The sequence below is a fragment of the Homalodisca vitripennis genome, unplaced genomic scaffold, assembly GCF_021130785.1.
Source record: "Homalodisca vitripennis isolate AUS2020 unplaced genomic scaffold, UT_GWSS_2.1 ScUCBcl_3065;HRSCAF=8339, whole genome shotgun sequence".
Classification (NCBI taxonomy): Eukaryota; Metazoa; Arthropoda; class Insecta; order Hemiptera; family Cicadellidae; genus Homalodisca; species Homalodisca vitripennis.
The window spans coordinates 2,839-23,314 of NW_025779181.1; the positions used below are offsets into that span (position 1 = coordinate 2,839).

General features: G+C 40.6%; 1 protein-coding gene across 1 annotated transcript; it reads left to right on the forward strand.

The window, feature by feature from the left end:
- The first annotated feature begins 656 nt into the window (after positions 1 to 656).
- On the forward strand, positions 657 to 1,469 carry LOC124372390. Its single transcript, XM_046830779.1, has one exon. The coding sequence runs from the start codon at positions 826 to 828 to the stop codon at positions 1,396 to 1,398; it is 573 nt and encodes a 190-aa protein (XP_046686735.1). The 5' UTR covers positions 657 to 825; the 3' UTR covers positions 1,399 to 1,469.
- The last annotated feature ends 19,007 nt before the right edge of the window (positions 1,470 to 20,476 follow it).

The following is a 20,476-nucleotide window of genomic DNA, read 5'->3' on the forward strand; positions in this document are numbered from 1 at the left end:
TTCCAGAAATATCAGTATGTAAGACCGCTAAAACGGGCAGCGCGTAAGAGAAATACCGGTATAAGAGACCGCCAGACTTTTAAAAGACACAACTAACTGGCTTCACAACTGGACTGGAACTGAGCGGGAAGAGTGTTGATCGACCGAAAAAAGAGTGGGGGGAAGGTACACAGGCGCGTACGCCTCAAGGTCAAGTAGTACTACCAACATTCACAAGTCAAAATACCCTAGCGGTCTCCAAGACCGGTATTTCGATTTAAGGGTTAATGTCCCAACTAGAATTGTAAATAACTGTGCTTTTCTCGGTAGACCATGCTTTGATAAGAAACTCAAAGGGCTTATGCATTAAATGCAATGTAAGGGATATTGGAATCACTGATCATTGTGCTCTGGATGTTAGTATATCTGGTGTGCAGAGCAGAAAACATTCCCCTAGGCTTGTTGAGGTAGCGGATTATAATATACTAAAAAGACAATTAATGTTAGCTGATTGGGGAAATCTATATAGTACTGTAGATGTAAATAAATGTGTAAATATATCTTTTATGAAATTTATAATAGTTGTAATGATAACGCCAAAAATCTGAAAATCTTAAGCAGTAAACGTAGGAGAATGTGTGAGTGGATAACTGAAAACCTAGTACGTATAAGCCGCGTTTACACCGGAGCTGACAACATTGCTGCCAGCAAAAGCTGACAACATTTACAAAAATCGTACTTTTAATTCCGTCAACATTTGCTGCCAACAATGCTGTCAGCACCGAAAAGTGTTGGCAGCATTTACCCACCAGTAGTCGGTAAAGATCAAAGAATGTTGTCAAACATATGCTGGCAGCAATGTTGACGGGACTAAAAGCGACCGTCAACAATGTTGGCAACACTTCCCTTAGCGCACGTGGTTGGCCGCCATGTCGTTCCGACAGCGTCAGTACTACTCTAGTTGCGACTGTTGATGGTAGTACGTCTGTGTTGTTTGGTGTCCGTGTTTCTCAACTCAATATGAACAGCGACAGCATTGAGAGTGAAATTGATTGGTCCCGTGAAACAGTCATGCAATTGATTGACCTATATCGAGAGCAACCAGTTCTTTGGAATCCGATGGACCCTGATTTTAAAAATAAAAACCTAAAGAACTATGCATGGAATGACATTTCGCGGGAAATAAAAGCCAGTAATACGGAAGTACAGGCAAAAGTGAAAACATTGTTGGCACAGTTTCAAAGAGAACTTAAGAAGAAGAAGAGTGGTTCGGGGGCAGACGAGTATAAAAGCAAGTGGTGTTATTTTAAAGCGATGCTGTTTTTAAAGGATAAAACTACTGCACGGAAGATTAAAGAAGCTGGGATTGCCACTGACGACAAAGAGGCTGCCGATGAAACAGTGCAGGCAAGTAGTTAACAAGATTATTTTATCAAATTTTCACATATTTTAATGTCACTTTTATAGGTTAAAAAAGTTAAACATAAACACAACGGTCTAAAATTTGTTACAAATTATATAATGTAATTAACACTACTTTAATTGTTACTTTGTTATTGTTGTAAATTCAACTATACGTTATAATATGTGCAAACGTCCTTATGTACATTTGTATTTTAGGCCTAGTAGTTGTTTTGCCATGGCACTGAACCCTCGTCACTTTGAAAGTAAACACTGATTTCATCACGTATTTGTTTGGCCAGCTGGGAAGGTTTTTTTGGAATCTTCTTTAAACGAAGTAGAGTGTCTCTAGGCATTCCATCAACTCTCCATTGTCCTGGCACTAATGATCCTGTAGCTAGGTCCTCGACATCAAAAGCTCCGGGAGGTGTATACGTTGAAGCTGATGACATACTTCTTCGCAAAAAGTTATGCAGGTGACAGCAGGCTAAAACAACTGTGTCTGCCCGCTCTGGTTCCAATAACATTGGTTTCCTCAACACACGGAAAATAACACTCAATATTCCGAATACATTTTCCACTACTCTACGGCCCCTGCAGTGGCGATAGTTGAAGACACGTTTTACACTTGCCTTATCATGCAATCCAGGAAACGCCTTCATGATGTTAATTTTTAAAGGAAAGGCATCGTCAGCCAGGAAAAAGTAGGGTACCGGTAAGTACTCCCTTCCTGGAAGGAAACTTGGGTCGGGAAGATTCAAAGTCTTATTTTGAAGGTGTTGTTTTAAGGTACTATTGCCAAACACTCCACCATCAGATAACCGTCCTTGGCAACCAACAGAGACGTAAGTAAAGCAATAATTTGCATCAACAACAGCCAGGAGAACAATGCTGAAATAACCTTTGTAATTGAAATATTCACTTGATGTGTTGATGGGTGCCTGTAGCATCACATGTTTCCCATCCATGCTTCCAATGCAGTGCGGAAAATTCCATTGCGAGTTGTACTCTTTGGCATGATGTAGCCATTCTTCTTTAGTATTCGGCAACTGCAAAATGAAATGTATTTTAAAGAGGTCAGTGATCCATACAGTCAAGATATAAGTGCCAATTAATATACTTAATACAATAAGGGTTTTTCTCTGTTACGTCCCTTTTTTTATGTGATAACGTTTTTAAATGTGATTGTGATTTAACAGCTGATTACCTTCAGATGAATTTGTAACTAAAGTCAGATTGTAAACAGAAATATATCGTTTATAAAATTTTTCATAAAACTTTGTAACTGTGAGTTTAAAATCATATAATCTCTTCGAATTGTAGGTGAGTTTCTCATAAACAGAAAAAAAATTTAAATGCGCAATTTGCGCACAGGCCCTCTAGTATACCATAATCTTATAAAAAATAAACGTTTATTTCAGCAAAAGATTTAAAACTAGTGATTTTTACCTACTCTGTCAACTCAAGGTAATGTCAACTGTAAAGTAATGTGGTTTTATTTTTAGGAGGACATTGCAGAGGAGGGCAATGACACATCAATCACAACTGCCGACAACACACCTAAAACAGGAACGGATCCTCCTCGAAAATTGACGAAGAAGAGGAAAGCTTCAATTGTGGATGAAGCTTATCAAGTAATGAAAAAAGTGTCTAGCCAGTTAAATCAGCCAGGAATTGAAGACGAGTTTGATATCTTTGGAAAAAACGTTGCGTGTCAATTACGAAAACTTAAAAACTCTCGGGACCAAGCACTTGCAAAACACAGGATTAATACCATTTTGTTCGAAATGGAACTTAAACAGTTACCGATGGGTCCAGAGCCATCAAGATCAACCAGTGCATCTTCCTACATTCAGTCATACGATCCATTAACATCTAATGAAATCCAATCATCCATCAACGCTGCAAGTCCCATTTCTGCTGAGTGGGCTCCTCAACATGACGAGTACAATGATGCTTATTGTGATAAAATTATTCAATCTATAGGTTTATCATCAAAAAGTAACTAAATTTCTATGGAAATAAAGCTGTTTTGATTTTATTTGTATTATTTATGTATGTAATTAAACTTTGAGTGAAATATTCACTAAGTTTCTTTAAACCAACCCATTTCCAAAACAACTATTATTACTAACAGCATAATATAACCAATCACATATGTATTTGATTTTTGGATATGGAAGGAGGCAATCATGGGACACTTGGTTATATACAAGTATTCACTTACCTTTATATTATCCTTCAACTCATCAATCAAAGCTGCACAAACTTCAGGTATTATTCCAGAAATTGTAGATTTTGACACTTTAAACAGGTAACTGAGACTAGAGTAAGAGTCTCCACTGGCCAAGTATCTCAAGGTCACTGCAAGTCTTTCTCGTGCAGGTATTGCTAGCCTGTAATTGGTGTCTTGTCTCGCAATTTTAGGTCCAATAGCTGTGAGAAGGTTTTCAAAGTCGTTACTTGTCATCCTCAAGAAGTTTTTAACGCTGCCGTCACACCTCAACTCTCTTGACAATGGATTAATATCGTCCTGATTTAAATCTGAAAGTAAGTCACTTCCACTATACACAGATCTGGCCCTAAGGGAAGGCCTTACCCAATATCTCTTTGGTCTTTTCTTTTTACCTATGATGACGCACGCTGCTGCTACCGCCGCAAGTTGCTCGAGTGTTGACATCTCGGAATGCAGAATGCAACTAAACGCACCAAAGCGCAAAAATGTTGTCAACACATGTTGATCAGTTTTCGGAATTCGCCAACATTTGCTGCCAGCATTTGCTGCCAGCATTTGTTGATAGCAATGCTGCCAACAAAAGCTGGCCAACATTTGCTAACAGCATTTGGTGTAAACGCGGCTTTAGTAAGCAGCAAAATAGTCTGTACAAAAGATATGTTGAAGATAGAAATAGTTTATTACTAAGCCTAGAATATAAAAGCCTATCGAAATTTGTAACGATACAGATTAGGGAAGTAAAGATGAATTATTACTCCATATCTGATAGAAAACTGCCATGGCGACACTAGAAAATATTGGAATGTAATAAAAAAAGTTATGAAATCTAAAAAAACAAATATTGAGAGGATAAAGGTAAATGACACACTGCTCCCTGTATCTGAGGGAAATGAATTTATTGTTGCCAATACTTTTAATGAGTATTTGACGAATATATTTCAAGAGTTAAAAAGCAATGAGTTTGATAATAATGTATTTTATGAAGATTGTACAGAGTATAAAGTATATTTTAAACATTTAGCATAACCTGCAATTAAATAATTGAAATTGTTAAACATATGAAAAATAAACATAGTTGTGGATTGGATTGTGTAAATATTGTTACGGTAAAGAAAAATATAGCATTATTTGCACCCCTTTTTATATGATATTTTTAATAAATCATTGCAGCAAGGGGTGTTCCCGGAAAAATTTAAAATTGCCTCAGTTGTGCCTGTGTTTAAGTCTGGATGCAGAGAGGATGTATCGTCCTATCGGTCTATATCTCTGATTAATTCCATCGCAACGATATTTGAAACATTAATAAAGAAAAAGTTGCTTTTATACCTGACTGAGAGAGGGTTACTTTCACAGAGACAATACGGTTTCTTGCCTGGAAGAGAGACGGATCTGGAAAAAGAGAGGCATGCAAGTTGCACAACTGACTCTGATAGAAATATGTACACTATTGCTATATATCTCAATTTTCGTAAGGCATTCGCCGTTTTAGATGTAAATATATTGATAAATAAATTCAGAAGGTGTGGGATTGGTGGTTCTGCTCTGTTATGGTTAGAATCTTTTCCTAAGGAAAGAAAACAAGTTGTCAAGATAAATTGAGTATTAAGTGGTGTGTTACAATTGAACTACGGAACAGCTCAAGGAGGGTTGCTTGGCCCATTGGTATTTTTGTTATATATCAATGATCTTTTAGAAATAAAACTATTTTCTAAGGTGTCTGCATATGCAGACGACACAGCGTTGGTCTGTTCAGCATAAAACAAAAATATTCTGAAGATAATAGTAGACAAAGATTTACAAAATATCTCAGAATGGCTAGTTAAAAATAAAATGCTCATTAATGTTTCTAAGTCTAAATGCATATAATTTTTTGATCAGGACAAAGAAAATACTGAGATACAAGAATTCTTTCGCTTTCGCTGTCACAAGCACTTGTGTATTTATAATTGTAGCTGTCCAATTATAGAGTGTGTCAATTATGTTAAGTATCTAGGTCTCCATATAGATAAATACATAAAATGGAATTGTCACATACATATTTTAGGAAAACAAATAAAGTCAATTATTTTTTTTTTTACCATATGTGAAATCACCTGAAAGTTGATCAATTAAGAAACCTGTATTGCTCATGGCTAGAGAGTACCATGATATATGTAATAATACACTATGGTGGAGCTTTTCAACGCTGTTAAACCCTGTTATTGCATCACAAAGAAATGCTATTAGAACATTATATGGAATAAAACGAATGGACAGAGTGAGTTACTTGTTTTCTGAACAACGTATATTAACTTTTAGTCAGATTTATATGTACAGCATTGTAATGTATGTACATAAACACCTAGATAAATGTAAGATAAAAGAAAATGTGAGAAGTACCAGATCTGCAAATAATGTTAGAAGTTCCAAATATGAAAAAAGAAAAGAGCAGGCTCCTAACGTTTTTCTTTGTATCTTTTTTAGTAGAGGAAATATTTGAGAAGGACTTACCCCTTTCCTTTTGGTTACACACCTGCATCAAATGACCCTGCTTCTTAAAAGAGTTACAGGTATAAGATCTGAATCTGCACGAATTTGTCGTATGCCCCACTTTGCCACAACAATAACACATCACTCCCCCCTTTTGATGAGAGATGGATGTAGACCCTTGTTGTCGTAGGCCTAGGTTGTTGTGCTGTGGTTGACGTGAAGAGTGCGTTATTTGGGCTGTCTGCTTCCTGCTGTGTACCTTATGGATCCGTGTCGTTGTCGCCGCTGCTATCCCGTGCTCCCGTGATGACTCAGTGTAGCGCTGTCTTTGTCGGCTGCTTCCAGCGATTTTGCTATGCTGACTGCTTTCTCATACGTTAAATCTGGTTCAGCTAGTAACCGTGTTTTGATAGACTCAGTTCTGACACCACTTATTATCATGTCTCTGAGATAGTCGCCTAATTTGTCCTTGAACTCACAGTGCATTGATAACTTCTTAAGTTGCATAATATATTCAGCCACATATTCATGTTCATTTTGGTTTCGTAAACTGAATTTATAACGTTCAGTGATGAACGAAGGTTTGAGATACAAATGTGTTTTCAACAATTTTAATTAATTCTTCATAAGTCTTTGTATTTTTTTTGGCTGGCGAACACAAGTTCTGTAACCAATTATATGTTTTAACACCAACAGCTGCTGACAGAGTACTCATTTTCTTTTCCGTATTAATATCAATGGGATCGATGAAAATTTCAAATCTCAACATATGAAGTCCACGTTTCCTCTGCGCTGTCGAATTGACCGATGACGCCGATGAATCCCGCCATGTTGGATGACGCCAAGGCGTTGGTGAATATATTGTCCAAAAACAATGGTGATATAATGTCCATGAAAAAACTTGGCGCGTTGACTACCGATAAACTATGTACACGATCGTATCAAAACGTAAGAGTATGTGTTTTTGTTGGAGTACGACACGCTATGTGTAGACTAACGGGCTTCGCTGGAGTTGCATGCAAAATGTAAAGTCTACAAGCTGTATGTTCACCTTTCTCTACTTTTCACGTGAGTATGAAACAGAACAAGACCGACACTTGCCTACTTAACTAATACACCTTACTCCACTATAGAATGGAGGTTTATGTATCACGCGCCGCTCACTTGATTAAACTGTTGTATTCCTTTATCCTCGTCGCCAAAGTGTAATATTTCTACGCACTGTACCATTAATGTTATTAACTTAAGAGGAATGAAATAAGAACTCGAATAGACTTTGCAAATAATTTACACCGGCGGAGCGGACTCAAAAAGACGTGGTGTTACATGGTTGCTGGATAAGCATGGAGTGGAAGAGAAAGGCTCTAGCCTGTTGGAGAAGGGAGATACTTTTGTGTGATTGGTTAGTAGGATCGCGTGTTCCCTGTTAATCTAAACAATTATCACTGGGTTGTAACCGTGTGCATCAAATCCTACCTCCAGAGTGGTGAACAGTTCAGTATCATGATATCCCTAGTAGTGTTGATTACTGCATTTAGGTAGTGGGCTCGACCTGCACCCTCACCACTACCTTCGTCGTACTCCATCTCTGACGAAGAATGGGCGCAGGCTGGTCGTCAGCTGGAGCTGGATGCACTGCACGAGTGGCGACGTTACTCTGTGGGGTCTCGTGCATGTTGCAATAACCCGGTCGCGGGGTACGATTTCACCCCGTCGGAGCCGTGTCAACCCGTACCCGACCTCTATGGTATTCAGGCCTGGATCACATGGGACGAGGTCCCGACTCTACAAGCTCTGTCAGCTCTTTAAGTGTGCAGACGCTTTGAAAATAAAGAAGAGCTGCTTATCTATTTTGAAGAGTCAGGGCCTTGCGGTTTGATACTGATTCCCAAGTGTATGTGGGATGAGACAGATGAATGTTGGTTTTTGCCCTTTGTCTGTAACTGTAAGGTCGTGTTCTGTTTTTAATGTCATATTTTGTTTAGAACCAATGATTCTATATATTAAGGTAGGTCGGCCTTGTTGGTCGGTCTGATAGAAATCTTTAAGTCCTTTCGACGCGAGCTTGCGTTTAAGATGATGATTTCGCCTAGCCGGTTTGTGCAGTTCTCTCGCTATAGCGTCTATTTTCAAAATTATCCCTAAGCAGTAATACAAGTGTATGTATAAATGTTTAAGTTTAGTGCGGTTTCGGATTACTTGTACTATGCATATGTAAAGTACCCAGGTTAAATATTATAGAGCATGTCCATAGAAACTGATTGACGCTCAGATAAAGTCCCTTTCACTTAGACACTTGGTGAGTACGGTTTGCACACACTTTTTCAGTTCCCAGGGATTTCAGGATTTAGGCCATCCTTTAGGACAGGCATTCAAGTCCCAGTGTTTTCAGTGAGGGGCTAAAAGTCGACGAGTCCGATGGAGAGCGTGGATATGAGTTCCAGGGGTATTTCTTCTACGGTTGTCCAAAATGTTTTCCATTCAAAAGGAAATAGCCCCTTACGGACGAACCTGCCACTACCCTGCATTCAAGATTTGAGAAAACCTATGCTAAAGTAACCCGACTTGAAACTGGCGGCTATAAGGTAGTGTAATGTGGGAATGTGAATTTGTATAACAAAGAAAGAACAGAAATGGACTACCTATATTCTCTACATATTCTTAATGCGCTCCCACTCAATCTGTGAGATCCCTTCTTCGGTGGAAGGACAGGAAATTTGAAATCCTATAAGAAGTGCGAGAAAGGAGAAACGATTCAGTACGTAGATGAATGCTCACTTTACCCGTTCGCATGATGGTAGGTTGCCTACCTCTTGAGTCATCCAAAGCTAAAAAAAAACAAACAAAAAACAAGAAAAAAACAACACACACCTGTCTCATCCCACACACCCTTGAGGATCGGTATCAACCCGCAAGGCCCTGGCTCTTCAAAATAGCTAAGCAGCTCTTCTTTATTTTCAAAGCGTCTGCACACTTGATGAGCTGACAGGGCTTGTAGAGTCGGGACCTCGTCCCATGAGGTCCAGGCCTGAATACCATAGGGGTCGGGTACGGGTTGACACGGCTACGAAGGGGTGAAATCGTACTCTACGACGGGGTTACTGCAACAGGGACAACACCCCCCAAAGTAACGTCGATACTCGCGCATTGCATCCAGCTCCAGCTGACGACCAGCCTGCGCCCATTCTTCGTCAGAGATGGAGGACGAAGAAGGTGGTGGTGAGGGTGCAGTTCGAGTCCACTGCATAAATGCAGTAATCAACACTACTAGGGATATCATGATACTGAACTGTTCACCACTCTGGAGGTAGGATTTGATGCACGCGGTTACAACATGTAAGGTGTGAACATTAATCAAAATGTCGATAATTTTACGAGTAAGGGATCTTGTGTTCTTGATTAAATGTTGTTTGCTATCAAAGGAACCGCAATACTTCGCAGCACTAAGAGTTGCAAGTGACGTTGCAATGAATGATACTGATAGTGTGTGCCCTCCCCACGACTACAACTGCGAATTCTCTTCCGAGGCCTGGGTTGATACTAATAGAACGATTACGCTCCCCCGTCACTACTACTGCGTTACCGACAGTTCCGTATCATGCTATCCCTAGTAGTGTTGATTACTGCATTTCGGTAGTGGGCTCGACCTGCACCCTCACCACTACCTTCGTCGTACTCCATCTCTGACGAAGAATGGGCGCAGGCTGGTCGTCAGCTGGAGCTGGATGCACTGCACGAGTGGCGACGTTACTCTGTGGGGTCTCGTGCATGTTGCAATAACCCGGTCGCGGGGTACGATTTCACCCCGTCGGAGCCGTGTCAACCCGTACCCGACCTCTATGGTATTCAGGCCTGGATCACATGGGACGAGGTCCCGACTCTACAAGCTCTGTCAGCTCTTTAAGTGTGCAGACGCTTTGAAAATAAAGAAGAGCTGCTTATCTATTTTGAAGAGTCAGGGCCTTGCGGTTTGATACTGATTCCCAAGTGTATGTGGGATGAGACAGATGAATGTTGGTTTTTGCCCTTTGTCTGTAACTGTAAGGTCGTGTTCTGTTTTTAATGTCATATTTTGTTTAGAACCAATGATTCTATATATTAAGGTAGGTCGGCCTTGTTGGTCGGTCTGATAGAAATCTTTAAGTCCTTTCGGCGTGAGCTTGCGTTTAAGATGATGATTTCGCCTAGCCGGTTTGTGCAGTTCTCTCGCTATAGCGTCTATTTTTAAAATTATCCCTAAGCAGTATTACAAGTGTCTTTATAAATGTTTAAGTTTAGTGCGGTTTCGGATTACATGTACTATGCATATGTAAAGTACCCAGGTTAAATATTATAGAGCATGTCCATAGAAACTGATTGACGCTCAGATAAAGTCCCTTTCACTTAGACACTTGGTGAGTACGGTTTGCACACACTTTTTCAGTTCCCAGGGATTTCAGGATTTAGGCCATCCTTTAGGACAGGCATTCAATTCCCAGGGTTTTCAGTGAGGGGCTAAAAGTTGACGAGTTCGACGGAGAGCGTGGATATGAGTTTCAGCGATGTTTCTTCCACCGTTGTCCGAAATGTTTTCCATTCAAAAGGAAATTGCTCCTTACGGACGAACCTGCCACTACCCTGCATTCACGTCCTGGGTATGACGTTAAACTGCCTCTTCCCACCTAACCATTTCCTAATTCCTACCAAATCCCCCTCCAGGGTCTTTTAAGTACCCGTCCTCTGACCGTTCCAGTACATGGCTCGCTGGGAGTGCTTAAGCCGGCACTAGGTGCCCTATCTGGTGTCGGTGAGAGCTGATGTGAGCTTGTCTCTGCCGAGGCGTAAGTCATGTACTGGTTCAGAAGCCAGCCACTTCGGTCCTTGGTCAGGAAGTGTTCAGTAGGCAGGGGTGTCGGAGCCCCTGTTGCCACGTGCGAGTCCAAGTTGTGCGCGTATTCCCGACTTGGTAATCGATGGAAACCGGGCCTCGGGGAACTGAGGTAGGGTTGTCCCCCAAGCTACGGTTTGTGGACACCCGAGGGCATGCCCGCTCCCGGTGAATCGGCCCGCACTACTAAACACGATGCGCTGGTGACCTTATCTATGGATACTCAAACCACCCCACCCTTAGGGCAAGAATTCGGAGAAAGAGACAACGATCCAGAGAAAAAGCGACAGTTGTCGGATTCTGAAAATGAATCGTATGTAAAACAAAGGAAAGTGGAAGAAAAATTAAACGCAGAAAATATGAACGTTCCAACTCCACTATACCTAATCGTTAGTCATAAGGATGAGGGCAAAACTCTAACGAAGGTTAGTCCTTTCCTTATAAACAAAGCTTTTGTTTCCTCAGGCGGTCAGCCTAAATCTGTAAGCAAACTGAGAAATGGAACTATCTTGGTGGAGGCTGCAAACTACATCCAAGCCAAGAAGTTCCTTCAGATGACAAACTTTTTTGATCAGGTGGAAGTCGTCGTTCAACCGCACTCCTCACTGAACACCTCCAAGGGGATCGTCTTCTGCCGTGACCTGATGGAGTGTAGTGAGGAAGAAATCAAGGACGAGCTGCAGTGTGAAATGGTGACCGATGTGGTCAGGATGCTTCGGACGGAGAATGGGAGAAAGGTTCCTACTCCTGGTCTAATTCTGACCTTTGCATTTCCTCAACCCCCAAAAAACTATTAAGGCTGGGTACTTGTCCCTGACTGTACGGCCATACTTCAAAAATCCGCAGCGGTGTTTCCGTTGTCAGAGATTCGGGCACTCTACTAAGACGTGCTCGGGCCCTGAGACTTGTTCCCGTTGCGGCGATGAAGGCCACCAAGAGGAAGGTTGCAAGAACGACGTCAGATGCGTGAACTGTAAGGGAAAACACGCGGCCACCTCGAAGGAGTGTAGAGTTTACTTAGAAGAAAAGGAAGTATTGAAGATTGTTACTCTTAACAAACTCTCCTTTAACGAAGCCCGCAAAGAGTACAGGAGAAGAATCGCTCCAACCCCTAAAAAGGGAGTCTCGTACTCTGAAGCTGCTTCAGCCCCAGTACAATCCGCACAGTGCCCGTCATGTACCGCCTTGGAGGGTATGGTACTCAAATTAACAGAACAGGTTGCCGCTTTGGTTAAGCAGCTTGCAGCCGGTACCGGACAACATCCGTTGGCATCCACCGGTAATCCTTCCCAAGCAGTCCACACGCTCCATACTAAATCCAACACACACATTCAAGGTCGCCCAACAGTTACTCCTACTTTCAGAGATAGGGTGCAACAAAATACGAAACCCGCCTTATCTTTGGAAGAGAGGAAAAAACTCGCCGACAAACTAAAAAAGAATATACAAGAAAAATCAGAAAACAGATCCAAATTCCTAGTAAAAAAGACTAATCCATCCTCGTCCAAATCCTCCCAATTATCACTTGATGATGATATGGTTGAGGACCCTTTGGAGATGCAGACAGAGTTCCAAACTGTTCATGGTAACTTCCGTCCTGTATCTAAACAAAGAAAAAAAATTACGATGAACTAGCACAAAATAAAATATATAATATAATATAAAATGCTGTTACAATGGAATATTAATGGTTTGAGAAGCCACTTTGAAGACTTAAAATTACTTATCAATACAAGAAAACCTAAATTTATTTGCCTACAAGAGACAAAATTGTCTCCTCATACTCTTTTCAAACAAAATGGTTATGACATCTTTCGCCTAGATCATCACCAACAAATTGCCTGTGGAGGTGTGGCTATTCTAGCAGATTCTTCTGTTAATGCTAGAGCCTTGAACATCGTCACAAACCTCCAGGCAGTAGCAGTTTCAATCGACGTTCCTTTTAAATTAACCATCTGCTCCATATATATCCCACCTTCCCCTTTTGATTTATCTCTTGATGATCTACGTGATCTGTACAGCCAACTCCCTTCTCCTTTCTTGATGGTTGGTGATTTCAATGCACATCATCGCTCTTGGGGTTCCAGCCATTCTGATCGGAGGGGTAACATGGTTGCGGGATTGTGGGATGAAGTGGCAGCGGTCGTTCTCAATGACGAGTCGGCCACTTACATGTGCCCTAGGACTGGCATATGGTCGGCAATCGACCTGTCAATCTGCAGTCCGGTCGTGGCAACTCGAGTGCATTGGTCCGTACTTCCCGACCTGTCAGGGAGTGACCATGCGCCCATTGCCGTGGCTTTTCAATCCTTCCCATCTTTGACAGGCAGGTGTCCCAGGTGGAAAATTAAGAGGGCTGACTGGAACGAGTACAAAAGGAACATAGTTTCTCAAACTACTAATATCGAATTAAACGACATAAATACAGCTACTGAATTATTTACAACCAATATTATAACATCCGCAGAGCGAAGCATTCCAAAATCCTCAGGTTCACCAAACAAACGCCAGGTTTCTTGGTGGTCTGAAGAATGTTCGGCGGCTCTAAAGGAGCGTCGAAAATGTTTAAGACAGTTCAACAGATCACCGAATGAAGAAAATTTAAGTAGGTACAGAAGAGCACGGGCAAAAGCAAGACAGGTTTTTAGACAGAGACGGCGGCAGTCCTGGCTGGACTACACAGATCAAATAAAACGAACTACTCCTGCATCTGATGTTTGGAGGAAGCTTCGATCTGTTTGCTGTAAGACCTCCCCACCTTCTTTTATTGCTCTGAAAAATGGTACCGATGTGGTAACTGATCCCTTGACAGTTTCCAATTTACTCGGCTCACATTTTGCGGAAATTTCAAAAACGTCATCTTACAATAGGGAGTTTCAAAATTTCAAAACAAATACAGAAAGACATCCTCTAAATTTAAATATTAACAACAACTCTCCTTTAAACCTTCCCTTTACCATTGATGAACTTGATTCATCACTAAAGGCGACATCAAATTCTGCTCCAGGTCCCGATAACATACATTATGCCATGTTGCGGAACCTGACGGAGGATGGAAAACAAGATCTTCTAAAATTATATAATAGAATATATTTAGAAAACACATTCCCTAATTTTTGGCGTCGTTCACACATTATCGCTCTCCAAAAACCGGGCTAAGATAGAACTTCTCCAGGAAGCTATAGACCAATTTCGCTTACTAGCAGTCTCTGCAAAGTATTCGAAAGGATGGTCAACAGACGCCTTGTTTGGTTTCTGGAGAAAAATCATCTTCTTTCACCTTCCCAGTGCGGATTCCGCCAAGGCCGGTCTACAAGTGACCATCTACTTGCCTTGGAATCGGCAATCCTGAATTCCTTTATTGAAAGAAAACAGTTGATCGCTGTATTCTTCGACATTTCCAAGGCTTATGACAAAGCTTGGAGAAGGGGGATATTAAATGCTTTAATATCTTGGGGTGTAGGGGGCCACATGGTTTCTTTCATACAGGGCTTCTTGTTGGAAAGAACCATACAGGTCAAACTTGGGACAACCATTTCCGATTCATTCACGCTGGAAAATGGTATTCCACAAGGTAGCGTTCTAAGCTGTACTCTGTTTGCCATTGCAATCAATAACATATCGTCTTGCGTTACCCCTCCTGTGCGCTGTTCTTTGTTTGTAGATGATTTCTCTATTTACATTTCTACAAAGAAGCTAGCGGTGGGGGAGAGAGCTTTACAGCTTACCATCAACAGGCTTGAGCAGTGGTGCGGAGTTACGGGTTTTTCTTTTTCGCCACCTAAAACAAAAGCCATCGTTTTCTCCAGAATGCGTACCGTTGAGCAGCCAACGCTCTCTTTGCTGGGTCAGACAATCACTACTTGTGACAATATCAGATTCCTGGGTCTCACATTTGATACCCGGCTAACTTGGGTGCCTCACCTGAAAGACCTAAAAGATCGATGCGTGAAGCGCTTGAACATACTGAGAGCTTTAAGCGGAACAAAATGGGGGGCTGACAGGACATGCATGCTCAGGTTCTACAAAGCCACCATCCGCTCCTGTCTAGATTATGGATGTCAAGCATATGGGTCCGCAAGACCCAGTGCTCTCAAAATGCTTGACCCAGTCCATAATTCTGCTTTAAGACTGGCCACTGGAGCTTTTCGATCTTCTCCTATTAACAGTCTTCTCGCAGAAACGGGAGAACCCCCTCTTTCGCATAGACGACAACAACTGTCCCTAAACTATGTTCACGCTCTTTCAGGGAAGCCAGAAAACCCTGCGTTTGAACCGGTCCTGCGAAATCCACTCTATAATTCTTTCCTAGCGAGACCAAATCTTCCTTCACCCTTAGGCGTTAGGGCCAAATCCTACGCTTATGAAATAGGCCTAAACGATTACCAGTTTAAAGTCGTTCATCAATGTGATATCCCACCCTGGAGCGTCTCAATGCCTACAACTATTTAAAATCTCTCTAGGTTTAAAAAAGTCTCCACTCCAGAAACAGTCTACCGACAAGAATTCCGTCAAATACTAGGCAGCCTCGCACCTTGCGATGTTGTCTATACTGACGGGTCAAAGGAACGTTGTAGAACTGGATGTGCTTTCGTCACTGGGGTAAGACAGTACGGATTTCGTCTCCCCAACGACTCTTCCATTTTCACGGCCGAATTAACAGCCATCCAAAAGGCCCTAAATATAACGTTTCCTGTGACTAAAAAATTGGTTATCTGCAGCGACTCCCTTAGTGGTATACAAGCCATCAGCGACATGTTTTCAAAACACATCATCATCCGCGAAATATGGCACTCTTTGTCTTCCCTTCAGTCCGAAGGTGTTGCTGTCTTCCTTGTCTGGGTACCTGGACACATTGGAGTATCCGGAAACGAGCTGGCAGATAGAGGAGCTAAGGAAGCATTACAACTCGAGCCTTACACCGCACGGATGATTTCTTCCGACATTACCCCGGTGGTGAAGGGCAAACTGAAAGCCAAATGGAATAGCGATTGGCGGGCAGTCGTCAACAACAAGTTGCGACGTATTAAAGACTGCGTTGGACTCTGGGAGACAGCAAACCGCCCGAGTCGTCGTGAGGAGGTTGTGTTGTGTCGCCTGCGGCTAGGCCACACGCTTCTCACACATGGCTTCCTCATGAGTAGAGATGATCCTCCGGTCTGCGTCACATGTGACACTGTCATTACTGTCAAACATGTGCTTGTTGACTGCCCTCGCTATTCGGTACATAGGCGCAACTCGAATCTGCCGGCTTCGTTGAACGATATTCTTTGTGATGACGAGACGGCAACTCAAAGATTGCTATGTTTTCTGAATGCAACGTCGCTGATTAATAAAATATAATTTAATGTTAAACTTATTTATTCAGATTATCTATTGTTGTTAATATTTATAAATTTTATTATTTATTTTATGTATCATTATCTTGACAGCTGCCAAATTAGCCCCTTTACAGCTTTCTTGGTGGCAGTAAAATTTGTTAAGTTTTTACAGTTTATTTAATCAATGTTATGTACCTTGTCCTTATTTATGTTCTATTTATCGTTTTAGTCTTTATATAGGTTAAGACCTCTCTACAGTCTTTCCCTTGTTATATTTATTGTTATCTAGTTTTAAGTATAAATTATTTACTCACCTACTTGTCGTAATTCCTATTTTTGTTATATACAATGTAATCTGTATGTACCTAATTGACACTACCAGATACGAGTAGGTGTCAATTCTTTCTTGAAGGCAATGATAACCTCAGCGTTTTTTGCCCCTTATAAAAAAAAAATAAAAAAAAAAAAAAAAAAAAAAAAAAAAAATACCCTGCATTCAAGATTTGAGAGAACCCACACTTAAGTGACCCGAGTTGAAACTGCCGGCTAGGAAGTAGTGGGAATGTGAATTTGTAAAACGAAAGAACAGAAATGGACTACCTAAATTCTATACCGATTCTTAATGCGCTTCCACTCAATCTGAGAGATCCCTTCTTCGGTTGGAAGGACAGGTATTTCTAAATCCTATAACAAGTGCGAGGAAGGAGAAACGATTCAGTTCGTAGGTGTATGCTCACTCTACCCGTTCGTATGTAGGAAGGTTTAGTCCCCTTAGGACATCCAATGATCTAAATTGAGCCTGAGAATATAGGCAGAGGGGTTTACATGTAGAGTCGAAGTTATCAGACTCCAACCAACTAAAACTGAAAAGATCGTGGGTCTCTGGTCCCTTGTTAAGCTTATGTTGAACAGATATTTTGGGGGAAATTCGGGCAGAGGGAAAAATAGACAAAAGGCACATATTGCAAAAAATCCAAAGGAATTGTTTAACATATTCACAACCCCACGGGTGCAATTCAACACTCTTTGAGATCAATGAAAAAGTACTTTAAGTCAACTGGCTGTACATTGACATGGTCGGAGAATCATTGAGAACCCTAAACGTAGTGTTAGCTACTTTTACCACCTCTCAGGCTTAACTCAAACTTTACGAACATCTAAAAGCTTTGAACGATCAGGTGCTGTAGTACGATACAGACAGTGTACACGTTTAGCAAATGTTACTCCATGTTATACTCCATGTAAAAAAATAATAGCACATAAAAATTACGTTCTTTGTTGAAAATCACATACACACTATTAATATTGCTGAATTTCTTAGTTACTAAAAAAAACTTTCACAACTTTTTTATGAATAAAAATAATGATGACTATTTACACAATTGTACTTAAAAAACACCTTAGGGTAATAACGCACTGGAGCGACCGCGACCACGACCACGACCGCGACCGGTCGCATAATGTGCGACCAATACGTCGACTGGTCGCGCGACCAGCAATTTGAACAATTTAGTCTGGTCGCTACTCAGTTGCAATATGGACCTGGAGGAAATAGCTATTGTAGCGCATGTGTATACTCGTTACATTAAACGTAAAAAACAGAGGTTTTGGGTACATCCCCTTTTGCAATATAGGTCTACAAAAGGACAATTCGCAACATTTTTTTGTGAGTTACGGCAATATGATGAAAAGTTTTTTAACTATACAAGAATGTCTGTTTCTAGTTTTGATTATTTACTAAGTAAAATTGCAGATAGTATTAGAGGAATAGACACAGCAATGCGGTCATGTATTGGAAATGAAGAAAAGCTACTTGTTACATTAAGGTAAGTTTATTTGTGTTTATTACAGAAAAGTAATATTAATGTGCAAGATTGTAAAAATAAGTTTGGATATGAACAAAACGAACTTCAAACAAAATACTCTTATTATAAGACGTTATTCACTTTGTTCAAAACATTGAAAAACTGGAGAGATATTACTGCTGTTGTATTCATTTCTTCCTGTTGATTGTGGAGGTGAAGTTTGTTGGCTGAAATGAAAGTTATTATCAATACTGTAATTAGTGCTGTATCCTTGAGAGTAATTAGTATTAGGTGTTGGGTAGTGCTGGGTAGGAACTGTATTCTGCTCAATGATATTTATAATTTGGCGTCGGACTGATAATTTTAAATGGTCTGGAACTTTTTTTATATTCGACACTAAAGACAAGAGGAATAACCTATCCTCATCACATCCAACTTCTGTATCATGTCTGCGCCTTTCATCAGCTGATTCTTTCAATATTTTTACTAATTGTTTACCAACATTATCCTCTGGTTTTCTTTTTTTTGGCTGTTACCCGTGTTGCATACGGCTCTGCCGTCGTTGTAGTTGCAGTAGGTTTTTCAGATTCTGGTCCCTGGTCCAATTGGGTATTTTCAAGATCGATGTCATCTTCATCTGGAGGATGTGACACATTGGAATGGGTATTGGTTGGTGGGTTGTTGGAATTCAAGAATGACAACATGTGGTAGTATATGTATGGTGTTTTTTCTGTTAGCAGCTGAACCACTCTTTCCACCACTCAACCTCCTTCTCTCCCTGTTGTAACAATCCTTCACACTCTTCCATTTTTTCTGTAGGTGCGTACCTGAAAAAAATTTGACGCTTATTAAATTAGAGGTTTTGTTTTTCTTCAATTTGTAGTATATTTTAGTAGGAAAGTAACAATAATGTTACTTCCAAAATATTTGCAGTTTAATTATACTATAAATAGTACACCTCAGATTCTTATTTTCAGGTATCTGGCGACTGGAAATTCATTTGTGGACTTACACCATTCTTATCGTCTGGGAGTAACTACAATAAAAGAAATTGTTTCAAGAGTATGTTCTGCACTATGGAATATTCTCCAGAAGGAATGTCTATCTGAACCAATAAAAGAAGACTGGTTAAGAACTGCAGCTGAATTTGAAAAGAGGGCAAACTTTCCTAATTGTCTAGGCGCTGTTGACGGAAAGCATATTAGAATTGTAAAACCCCCAAACAGTGCATCACTGTACTATAACTAAAAAAACTACTTCTCCATCATCCTTATGGCAGTGACCGATGCAAACTATCAATTTGTATATGTTGATATTGGATCATACGGAAAATGTGGAGACTCTACTATATTCCAACAATCAACTTTGTACCAAAGAATAAATACTGGTACTATGGATATTCCCGAGGACAGACCAATATCACAAACACGTACTACACCAATTCCATTTGTGTTTCTTGCTGATGATGCTTTCTCACAGTCTCAAAGAATTATGTGTCCTTTCATTGGAAAGCAGCTTAATAGGAAGAAAAGATTGTTGCACTACAGACATTGCAGAGGTAGAAGATACGTTGAATGTACCTTCGGAATCTTAGCCAATAAATGGCGTATTTTCCATCGGGCTTTGAATGATAATATTGAGTTAGCTATAGACATTATTAAGGTGTGTTGTGTTTTGCACAATTACGTACGAAGTAGAGATGGTTTCCAGTTTGCAGACACATTATATAGCGTTCCAAGTGATGACAACATAAGAGGAGGCACACACACACGTCAATACAATTCAAACGCAAGAAACATTCTAGCAGAATATTTCGCAAACGAAGGAGCAGTTTCATGGCAAAACCACTACCTTTAATAATAGCAAGAATGAAATATAATTAACAAGAACTTGTTGATGTTGTTTTTCTCATTACATGGCACACTGGTACTTTATTAAATTAGGTAACTTATTTGCTAAGTAAAATAAATAATGTAATTAACAGTTACTTACATAGTGTATTTTTTTCTTTAGTGGTTGCTTCTGCACTGCTAAACAACAGTGTAATCTCTTGCCATGCTTTCTTCCTCTCATTTTTGTTGCTGTATTCTTCTTTTGTCATGTCCCACAAACATTGCCTTTCCTTAACACACAGAATAAACTTTTCTGTATCGAAATCGACTTCACTCATTATTGCCTACCTAACCTCAAAATTAAAGATACTACTCAAAAAGAGAGAAGCTATCACAACAGCGACTGGTCGCGGACTAGTGCGTGTTCTACCATGCCATCTCATGTTGGCTGTGGTCGCGTCACATCGTCTGGCCGCAGCGACCACGACCAAATATTCTGGTCGCCGCGGCCAACAGCTCTGGTCGCGGTCGCGGTCGTTCAATGCACGTTGGTACATGCCTGTCTA